Source organism: Plasmodium reichenowi, chromosome 3 (assembly GCF_001601855.1).
Source record: "Plasmodium reichenowi strain SY57 chromosome 3, whole genome shotgun sequence".
NCBI classification, from domain to species: Eukaryota; Apicomplexa; class Aconoidasida; order Haemosporida; family Plasmodiidae; genus Plasmodium; species Plasmodium reichenowi.
This window is the reverse complement of record NC_033648.1, coordinates 730451-742854: the sequence shown is the minus strand read 5'-3', so window position 1 is coordinate 742854 and position 12404 is coordinate 730451. Positions and strand designations below refer to the sequence as shown.

Sequence of the window (12404 nt, the reverse complement as noted above, 5' to 3'; positions counted from 1 at the left end):
AAAAAAAAAAACTAAAAATACTATAAAAATAAAGGCTAAATATTATAAAAAATGATTATTTTGGAAAAATAATAGCAAATAATTACACCTATTTAACCTTTATTTAAAAGAAAAATTATATATATATACCTTATATTCCCCCAAATAAATATTTTAATATAGGTTAAAATACTTAAAATAATATTAAAACATATATTATTTTAATAATTTTTTTTTTTAATAATATATTTATTTATATTTTTAAAAATTTTTTTTTAAATATTTTGACTTTAATTATTTCTAAACTTTATATCTTTGTAGAAGATTTTAAAGATATAATTAAATACTTATATATTTAAATAAATATATAGATATAATAATATATATATATAATATATATATATATATATTTTTTTTTTTCTTTTTTTTTAATTTTATATATTTATAATTTATGTAAAATGCATATTTTTAATATATATAATATTTTATTTGCTTGCCTTATAGGCATTGTATTCTCATCTGGTGTTGATGAGGTTCAGTTAGATCCTATTAACAATTACAATTCAAGGAATTTAAAGAAATCCAAATTGTTACCAAAGCAAAAGAGATACATTTTGGATATTTATTCCTTTGGGAATACATGTGTAATTGATTATGAAAATATATGTGAAACTACAGACTATAATATCCTTGTTAAAGATGGAATAAGTGGACATAGTGTTAAGATTATGTTGGTTCAAAAGGAAAAAAGTGATATCATATCAGTACATACTTTAATGGGAAAATTTAACGAACACAGAGATGTATATTTCCGTTTTATAAATATTCCCTCATTACACTATGATATTATTGTAGAAGTTTCAGACTTAATATATAATCAAGATTATGATATTGGAAAAGGATGTCATTGCATATCGTGTACTGATTTTACAAGAGAAATAAGTTTGAATAATATGGAAAATAACATTATACATAAAACAAGAAGTGACAAGAAAAATAGATTAACATACCCTCAAAAATCATTTGTTAATGGACATAACTTATTTAACAAATTTTTATTTTTCCATTCTGAAATAAATTCTAGTACTATTGAAAATTATCAAACATTATATGAAAATTATCATGAATTGGTATCTCCATGTTCTGGAGTTATTATGACTCATTCAGAGAAATATAACATTCATTATGATATTACGTCATCAAATGTTCATTGTTACCATGTATATTTAGTAGACAAATTTATGAATAAATTAAATATGAACAAAAAGGTTAGTGATGAGAATATAAAATTTAAGAATGCTATAATGATCTCATTCGGAAAAAAAGATAGTGATCAACTAATAGAGATTATAAATAATCAAAATATAAACCTTCCCTTAATGTATGACAATAGTTATTATATACCTAGAGGTACTGTTCAAGGAAGTTTAGTAAAAATCAATACTAATCGTATTCTTTCAAAAGCCAAATATATATATAAAAATAATATGTACAATAGAATGGAATATGTGCACATGTTCAGAATTTTATTTCAATTATATGCACAATATAATAAGATATCAAATGAAAAAATGTTATATTATACTACTGGTTTGCATTTACCAGATCATAGTACACATGTAAATCAACCAAATAACGGCATATATGCATTAGAATTGGCAGTCTTATTAAATTCATTGAACTTTGAATTTAATGCAGAAACTATTGGATTAAACGATAATGTTGTGATTAAAAAAGAGAAAGATTTTATTTCAGAGTATGGTACAAATGTATACGCACAAATAGTAAATAATCAATTAATATTAAGAGAATTATCATCAGAAATATGTTTATTAATATTAGAATCTATAGCTCGTGAATTTAGTATGTATATAAATAATAAATTAAAAAGTTCTTTAAAAAATAAATGTTACATTATGAGAATTGGTAATAGTTATGCTAACTTATCTACAATGTATTATACATATGAATTAGATTGTAACATGACTTTGTATTATCAAGAATTTCATTTATCCGATGATATTATGATTAAACGCCATATAACGAACAAAACTTTATTTGAAGATGTCAGTATTGAACTTGTTTATAATGAAATATTTGCGTATTCTGTATATGTGCATGCACATTTAGATAGAAAAAATGTCGATACATTAAAAAAGTTTGTATCAAAATATGTAAATAACAACAGTATCATAAGTATTCTAGTAGTTGGACGTAAAAGTGATAGAACAGAAACATTTGTAGATTTTGAATTAAAAAAAATATCGTTTTCAATTAATTGTATTGAGAATTGTACAAACATAGAACCAATAGTAATAGAAGATAATTACGATTATATAGCTATAAGTAAAATATGTATAGAGAATAATAATGGATTATCTACTATATGTTTTCCTGAGTATACATTTTCATATATATTTGATACTAGATTATTGAGAGTACATACGTTAAGTATCAATCCATATCCTGAAGTAGTATTAACTGTTGAAACTCATACTGAAATAACTGAATCGTATTATTGTGTTTTGATACCTCATATACCTATAATACCAAATACATTTTTCCCCATTAATTATAATGATAAGGTATGTAAAGAATACATAAATCGTTGTCACCTTATAACATCTAAAGTGTTGATTAATAATGCGAAAGTACCAAATGCTATAAAGGATTTACATGGTAATTTAAAATTATCCTTCTTAACCAATTTTAACGAAAGACATGAAGAAATGTTACAAGTAGTATATACATCAAATTTTAGTTCTGATAAGGAGGAACATATATTAACTCATTATAGTAACAGTTTGTACACAAATATGCATAATAATATGATGCATTCTAGTCGCGAGAAAGTAATGTTTAATTCTTCTGTGAATAAGGAATCGTACGATTTGCATTCAAATGATGATGATAATTTTTATGATTATGAATCATTATTAGAATTAAAAGAATTTAATATAAAAATATATAATGAGTTAATATATAACAATGAATTAATCATACATATACAAACATCCAAGAATGATGATATATCATTATATCCTTTTGGTCAAATTAATGTAAATTATAATAAGATAAAGAAGAATGTCTATATGAAATTTATGAATGATTACATATACTTTTATGATGAGAAAGAGGAGGGATATAATGAAAGTATGTCTATTATACCATCAGCACGATCTATGCCTTCGAGTCATAATCCATTTGTGAATGTATCTCCTTATACTTATGAATGTTTAGGTGCATATGCATATTTAATGAACAAGTTCAATATATTAGTGAATGGCTCCTTAAATTGTGAGGCAATAAATATGATAATAGAAGTGTTATTGAAGGGTAAAATGGGTAAATATTTCATAGGAAATAATAAGAATAAGATATATTTAAATTTTTATAAACGTGATAAAGGTTCATTAGATGTTTTTGATTTAGTTGAAATGGGGATATATGAATCTCATGGAATTCCATTAAAGCCAACTAAGGTATACAAATTGAATGTTAGTATTGATGAATATAATCAGAATTTGCTTTATGCTCATAAAAATTTGAAATATCCTAATAAATATTATTCTAACGTTTACATTTTGATGTTCAAGGTAGCCTATTTGTTTAATAATTACGACTTTTATACATTCTTTTATGATTTAACTGGAATACGTTTAATAGATTCTAATGTTATCAGTAATATAGGTCAATTACCAAAACAAGATAGAGAAAATATAGGAAGTGTGCACGAATTATTAAAAGGCAAATTTGGTATATCTATTGATAGGCACACGACCTCTTTTGAAGAATTATTAAACGAGATATCATTATTGGCAGCATATATAGTAGAATTAACATCGTCATATAAATTGAGTGCGACAGCTTTAAATAATAATTCAAGTACAATTTCTACAAATAAAAATTATAATTATGTAACTCCTTTTGCTGAGATAAAATATTTCGTATATATAGATGAGTTCAAATATAAGAATGAAAAATATGATATCAACGAAATGATGTATCACATGTCACAATGGGATGTATTGTTGATAAAAAAGAAAATTCTTTGTTGTTCTAATTTTGTGGATGAAGTAGAAAATTCCCTTAAATATTTTATTTTATATAAATACATAAGTAATGACAATAAAATATTTATACCTTCAGATAATAGAAACATGATAACTAAGGCAAATAACATAATACAGAAAATGTTAGAAAGACCTATTGAATCTATTGATGTATGTGAATATGGAGAAGATGAAATATTATTTACAATACAATTAATAATGTCAAAATCTGGATATGTGTCAAAACTGATACCAAATGAACCTGCACATGTGGAATGTATAAATTTGGATATGATTGATTATAATGAAAATGTTATAAATAATTTTTATACTGCTGCTGATAGTAATGGAATATTAGTAACTATAACTATGAATAAAACATTATTGGATAATATTATAAAGATACAAGAACATACTACTAATAATATGGATTATATGGTATACTTTTTATACAGAAATTTATCATACCCTTTTATTGGAAAATCCAATAAAAAGGAAACTTTAGAAATGAAAAGATTTTTATTGGTACATGGTGGTGAACCTGTAAATGATAAAAAGTCAGATATAATATTTAATACATATTTAGATATACTAAATAATGATTCTATTTTCATGTTAGAGAAAATAATTTTTGTATCTAAAAATGGAGATAAAATAGTTAAAGAATTGAATGTAGAATATCAAACATTTTTTGTTCATCCATTTAATTTATTATTATTATTAATAGATAATAAGCACCCAAACAATGAAAGAATTAGAACTTTTGAAACATATTATAATCAAACGCTTACATGTAATCATTATAATAATGGTTTACAAGTGTGTGATAATTATCCTGAATTTTCTTATAATGTGCATTATTCCCCATTTTATGTATCTTATTTAGAGAATAATCAAAGAAAGGACATTTTATTTACAAAAAGTGAAGTACTTCCTCATGTGGTAAATAATTATGCAAGTACTATATCTAATAGATATAATATAAAATTAGGAGGAAAAATTATGCATCCAGATATATATAACACAGTCCAAACGATAATTCACGAGGTGGCAACTTCTGTTGGAACATATAATTTAAATACTTGTGGCACATTATATTTGAATAATAATCGATTACATTTGATGAATGATAAAAATTCGTTAATTTCAAACATATGGTATGATAATTATAATTGTATAAATAGAGGTGCGATATTTAGAGAAATCATAGAAATATGTCATTTTGAAAAAGAGGATTTGGCTAATCTGTTTGGTGACTTACAAAGTAATATATTACCCTATACGTTGAACAAGAAATTTTTTGATATATTGACAAGAGAAGAATTGAAGATTTTAATTTATTATTTTGTATCTATACCACCTCAAGTTATATCTTCCATAAAAGAATCATCTATCTATTTAGAAATAAGTGAATTAAAAGATGTAAATAAAAATAATAGTATGATTATCATAAAAGACAATATACTATATATCAATAGGGAAATGTTACATAATGTGGAAAATATCAAAGAATCTTTTGTGTTATTTAATACCAATTTATATTTGAATATAATAAAATATGTACCTACATCAAATGATGAATTGTTAATAAAAGAATTATGGGATGTACAACATTATATGGAAGATTATATTTATAATAATGATGGATGTAACAATTCTTTTTTTACACACAGAGGTTATTTAGAATTGCCACATAATATTTTAACATATCATTATCCAAGTTTTACTTATATAGATAGGGAAGAGATTTATATTAAGAAAAAACCAGATTCACATTTTTCTTTTAATAATGTATTTTTATATGAAGGTCAAAATTATATGAAGGAGAAATACTTGAGTGCCATTCTTGTTTTGTCCCCATATAAATTTTCATCAGTGGAAGAAGTTTCTTATATACGTATAATAGGTAATTCCTTAGATAATAAAAATCAGTTACTATTAAATTGTTATCCTCGTAAAAATTATGATAATTCTTTTGTAAAAGATTTTAATTTGGAGCCTAATTCCGTTTATTTCGTTTGTAACAATGTGTTAGTAAAATATTTGAAAAATGGTTTATATGAATTTAATAATTATTTCATTCAATATGAAAAGGATGGAGAAATAACTCGTCAAATCCTTGAGCCTATGCCAGTAAGGCCAGTATATGAAGTAAAAAATAATAACATTTTATTACCGGTTGATGAGGAAAAGATATCCATAATTATAAAGAACATAAATAAGGGAGGTAATAAAAACGATAGTGTAGTTAAATATTTAATATATGTATGTTCAGATTCAATTATATTACATGAAAACCCTTATATGGTCGTCAAACCGATATTTACTTTAAAATCATATTTGTATAATATAAGCACACATATAATTGATGATTATATGTCTTATAAATATCCAAGAAAATTAAAGCATTTGGAGTATATCAACATCCCATTTATTCGAAGTATATTTAAAAGCAATACAATCGATTTGTCATTAGTACATCATAACAGGGTGGAAGAAGACCATAAGGTGTGTACTGTGTATGGTTTAGAAATTTCTAAGAGTTATGAGTTAATAAGGGTGATAATACGGGATATATTTAATAATGAATTCGTGGTAAGTTTGGTTGATGAACAAATTTCAGTAGATAAAAATAATAATAAGGATGATGCTTTGCCTGAAAAGGAGAAAGAACCTGAAATTGTTGAAAAACCAATAACTGATGATAAAAAAGAGAGATGGAATCCATTTTTATTCATCATAGAATGTGCTGACCCAAGTAAAGAAAATGCACCAAAAGAAGAATTGTATTTTGTTGTATATACAAAATGTATTATTCATGAAGGACAAATGTCTTTAAGAGTTACAGGAACAGAATATATGATAGACCGAAATGTAGATGTATTGTTAACTCGTAATATCTTTGATGTCATATACAAAAATATTCTTAAGAAGGCAACATTATTAAATGGAGATTATTATGTGCATATTTTAGGGAATATAGACATAATCGATAATATTCGCTCTATAAACGCTGAAACGAATATGCATGTAGTGCGTGTAGATAACAATGGAATGGACTATAACGAAAATAAGAAAATGATTATAAGAACGGATGCAAGAAAAAGAGATTTTCCTATTGATTTGTATAATAAAAAAAAAATAAGTAGAAATACACATAATCCTGCTATCCCAAAAGTTTTATCAAGAATTGATAGGAATGAAAATATACAAAAAATTGAACAAAAAGTTGTTGTTCCAAAAATTAGTTATGTTAGAAAAGTGGACTGTTTAGTTAATATCAGTGAACTGCCTGAGAGTAGAAGCACATCGGGTGAATTATTTAGAAATTCCTACATTTTATTAACTGGTAATTTAAGTTCTAGCACATGTAATGTACAAGTTATTGATGGGAAATTTTTTGGAACGTGTGTCGAAGGGGAATGTATATTAGAAGAATCTTTTCTTAAGCGCATGCTTGAAGACAGTACTCATTTGATTCACAAGGGTACACTGAAAGATGGTATATATGAATTGAAAATTGAAAAACGTGTACATTTAGATAAAGAAATTGCATTATATGATAATATCATCGGAAATGGTTTAACAGACATTATTGCATCATCAGGTGGTAGTTTAACACCTTCAAATTCGTTGTTACCACCTACGTCTTATGTATGTATTATTGAAAAGATAACTGCTGGTGATAAAACTGATTTGTCACAATTTAAAAAAATTATAGAATTTGAAAGTGTTAATAAAATAAAAAATGGAAGGTATAAGATAAATATGGTAAATGGAGGAGAGTATATCATTCAACCTATAAGGGATAGTGTAGCACACGAAAATGATGAAATACTTAAAAACTGTATAAGCAAAGCATGGAGTACACCTAAGAAAGAGCATACCGGAGGAATAATGTATTACATAAAAATTATAGATACCAAAAAATATAATGAAAAAGAAAAAAGAAAAGACAATATATTATATGATAAAGCGGATAAAGATGAAAGAGGATATTATCTTTTAGTAACTAAATCAATGCAAGGAAATATACCAAATCCTATTGATAATAAGATAATACATTTTGTGTCTAAGAAAAATCTTTCTAATTCGACATATTCTATAATAATAATAGATGGTAAGGTATATAAACCGCTTGTTGGAAGTTCTTTTTCTTCAGATTATAGTATTGATTTATTTAAAAAGGAGGAAGAAAAGTTTTTTTCAGATTTAATGAAATTATTATATGCTAAGCCCCAAAACGGTTTATATTACCTTCAAATTTCTAAAGAGAAAATAAACGATATGAATCATTATGGTATACATGATATAATAACTATTCGAGATAATTCTTTTTTTTTTGAAGAGTTAGATAAAGAGAATGCACAAAACAACATAGGATATCATATACTAATAACAAATACGCATTTAGAAAATGTAGGCACGAATAAAGTGGATGAAATATTTATAGTGCATAATTATTTTATGAAACCAGGATTATATTATATAACGGTGAAGGATGGAAAATATATTTTGGACGATTTTAGTAGTGATGATAAAACTGATATAAAAGAAAATGACATAGAGGATATTATAAAATTGAGTGGCAAAAAATTATCGGATGATATATATGAAATAGTTATTGAACGTGTGTACGCAATATTGGAAGGAAAAAATATATATTATAAGAAAATGGAAGAAAAAGAAGAAAACATAAAAAATGTAACAGCACCAGCACCACGTGTTGTTGAGCCAAAAAAACAGAAAACATTTTTCAGATCTTACGTGTACTTATTGGATAATGGAAAAGGCGAATCATGTTCATTCAAAAAAATAATAGAAGGAAGGTTAGATAACATAAAAAATGGAAGATATAGTGTACAAGTCTTGAATGGTTTTTATTATCCATCTATTATAAGTGGACCACAAATCATAAATGATTATATCAAAACGATAATAGATAATGCATGGTTCTTGGACGATAATAAAGAAATACGATATTATGTAGATGTCCATACGTATCCAGAAATAACAGATATAAGTACTGCTGATCAGATAATAGGGGAAGAATACTATTATATCGTTTTGAAATATTTAGATGGAGAACAAGATGAAAGTTTTGAAAAATCTCAGAAAATCAAGATAGTTGCTCATAATTTAGAAGTAGGAGAATATGAAATTGAAGTAATAGATGATAATAATTTCATTGGAAAGGATCTATATGGAAATGAAATGGAACCAATGTTGGTGAAAAATATTATTTTATTATCTTATAGAAAAGTTAAAAAAGGAAAATATCACATTACAATTATGAAACATATAGTAAAAATAAAAGTCAAAAATGATAATCATTATAATATAAATAATATGAATTGGTTACGAACTTTGGTAACAAAAGATAACAACAGTAGTAACAACATAATCTTATTACCCTATGAACAACAAACATTACCTTTGAATACAATAAATTATCCACCTATCAACGAAAATAGTAGTATAATATCTGAATATCGTGCAAAGAAATCTTCAAATCGAAGTGTAGAAATGACTCACTGTTCTTCTACGAACAAATACAATTGTAGAAATTTATTAAGAAGTAGAAGGAGATTAGTTTAATAATTAAACATTAAATATAATATATATTACATATATATATATATATATATATATATATGTATATTTTTATGATTACACGATTAATAAATAGAATTATATAATCATATAATAATGTAATCATATAATCATATAATCATATAATCATATCTTTGAAACGTTTTTAAATTACATAAATAAATAAATATACATATATATATATATATATATATATATATTTAAATATGTTTTGTTTCCCCCCCCCCTATTTTGTTTTTTTTTATTCATAATATTCATACTTACACAAACATATATATATATATGTATATATAACCTTTAAAAAAAAAAAAAAAGAAATTTCTTTATTCGAAAATAAATACATAAATAATTATAACGCACATAAAAAAATGAAATAATTTTTTTCAAAAAAAAAAAATATATAGATACATAAGTTCAATTATTCTTGTAATATTATATAAATTTAATCGGTTTAAAATATTTAAAATTTTATTTATATAAATAGTTCATTGGGAAAATAATTATGTTAAGCTACATATTAGATATTTATTTGTAATAATTTATATCCACATTACAATATATATATATATATATATATATATATAAAAATATATATATTTATATGTATCTTATTTACATTCATGCTTAAAGAGGTTTTTTTCTTTTTCTTTTTATGATGTATAAAAGATTTATTTAATGAATTAACATATATTCATAAGTTTTTAAGTTCATAATAAAAAGATAATGAAGATGCATTATATAATATTGTTGTGTTAAAAAATAATTAATTAGGTAATTTTTGTTTTTCTTTTTTTTAATTTAACAATGTGTAAGAGAATTATGTGTCAAATGTATATAAAAAATGATAAAATAATAAATAAATAAATAAATAAATAAATAAATAAATAAATATATATATATATATATATATATATATATATATATATATACATATATGTGCATATCTATGTATAACATACATTTTTAATTGAAGTCGTTTGGAGCTATAACATCGTCAATTTTTAATATCATTTTAACAACTTGTGTAGCCAAAGAAAATTGGTTATATTTGGAATTAAAAGTTTCAAATATTCCTCTTTCAATCATATCACCAACTTTATAATTTAGACAATCGATACCTAGATTTTTTGTTTTGTCTTGAATAATTTTGGTTTTAATTTCTGAAATGATATCAATACTATTTAGACCCATATTGTTACATAAGTTGATAGGTATAGATAATAAAGCATTACCAAAAGCTCTGATAGCATATTGTTCTATACCTTTACATTTATCAGCAACTTTTTCTATTTCTAGAGCAGCATATATTTCGGTTGAACCTCCACCTGGTAAAATACGGTTATCTCTAATTAAATTACGAACAGAACAGAGAGCATCATGAACACTTCTTTCACATTCTTCAATCATCATTTGATTACCTCCTCTTAATAAAATAGTTATTGCTTTTGTATTAGAGCATCCTTCAATATATACCATAGGGTTGTTTACAGTTCCATGACTAATTTCTCGAATTAAATCTGCTTTACCTAATTTAGATTCATCAATATCTTCAAATCTTGGTATAATTTTTCCACCGGTAGCAATAGCTATTAATTCCATTTCAACACCTCCAACCCATCTGATAGCTGGTATATTTTCTTTTAATAATAAATAATTTGCTTCATCGTCAAAACCCCATTGGCATATAACAAAATTCGCTCCTGCTTTTTTAAGAGAATCTACCATATCATAGAAATATTTCTTTTCTATAGCTTGTAAATCTCTATATGCATCTACATTAGTTATATTTAATTTATGTTTTATTTTGGGTTTAGGTGGTTCAAATGGGCATGTTAAAATTGCAATTTTTGCATTACGAACTTCTTTAATCATTTGAGAATGTGATAATTCTTTATTTAAAACAATACCTTTTATTAAAGTTGATTCTTCTAATAATCCTCCAGTTTTACCTTCTATTTTTATTAAATCAAAACGAACATCTTTTCTTTTCATATCTGCCACTGATAAAACGGCATCCACAACAATATTTGATAATAAATCTTTTTTACTAGATACTATTTTAGAACTTAAGGATGTTTTAGCTACTTTCTTTAATATTTTATGATCATTTTCTTCAATATCTACTGTTAAAGCAATATCTTCTATAACTTTTAATGCTATATTACAAGCATTCTCAAATCCATCAGCTATTCTTAAAGGATGTATTCCTTTATCGATTAAAGCATAAGCTTCTTCTAATAATACACCTGCTATAATAACTACTCCTGTAGTACCATCTCCAATTTCATTATCTTGACTTTTTGATAATTCTACTAATAATTTAGCACATTCATGTTGTACATCGATTTTCTCTAAAATTGTTGCCCCGTCATTTGTAACAGTTACATTATTATCTTCACTTACTATTATTTTATCCATACCTCTTGGACCTATAGAACTTTTCAATATATCAGCTACTACCTTAGCTGCTAATATGTTACTCTTATGTGCCTCAATCCCCTTAATTCGTTTCTTTTCTTCTTCCCTTAATATAACAAAGGGTTGACCATACTCATCAATAGCAATATTCATTTTGAAATTAATTAAATATCGAATGTAAATGAATGAATCAATAAATATATACCAATATATATATGTATATATATATATATATATATAATATATATATTAATATATATATATATATAATTTTTTTTCTTTTTTTTTTTTATATATATTGATTATTATAAAAATTTTTTTTTTATTTTTATATGTTAATAA

At 24.1% G+C, this 12404-nt stretch overlaps 2 protein-coding genes across 2 annotated transcripts; one reads left to right on the top strand and one right to left on the bottom strand.

The window, feature by feature from the left end:
- Nucleotides 1–437: 437 nt before the first annotated feature.
- PRSY57_0319700 (oocyst capsule protein, putative) lies at nucleotides 438–9629 on the top strand (the record flags this gene model as incomplete). Its single annotated transcript, XM_012905821.2, has 1 exon — nucleotides 438–9629. One exon carries the CDS (start codon nucleotides 438–440, stop codon nucleotides 9627–9629), a length of 9192 nt encoding a protein of 3063 aa, XP_012761275.2.
- A 978-nt stretch (nucleotides 9630–10607) lies between these two features.
- PRSY57_0319600 (T-complex protein 1 epsilon subunit, putative) lies at nucleotides 10608–12215 on the bottom strand (the record flags this gene model as incomplete). Its single annotated transcript, XM_012905820.2, has 1 exon — nucleotides 10608–12215. The coding sequence occupies one exon, from the start codon at nucleotides 12213–12215 to the stop codon at nucleotides 10608–10610; it is 1608 nt and encodes a 535-aa protein (XP_012761274.1).
- Between the last annotated feature and the right edge of the window lie 189 nt (nucleotides 12216–12404).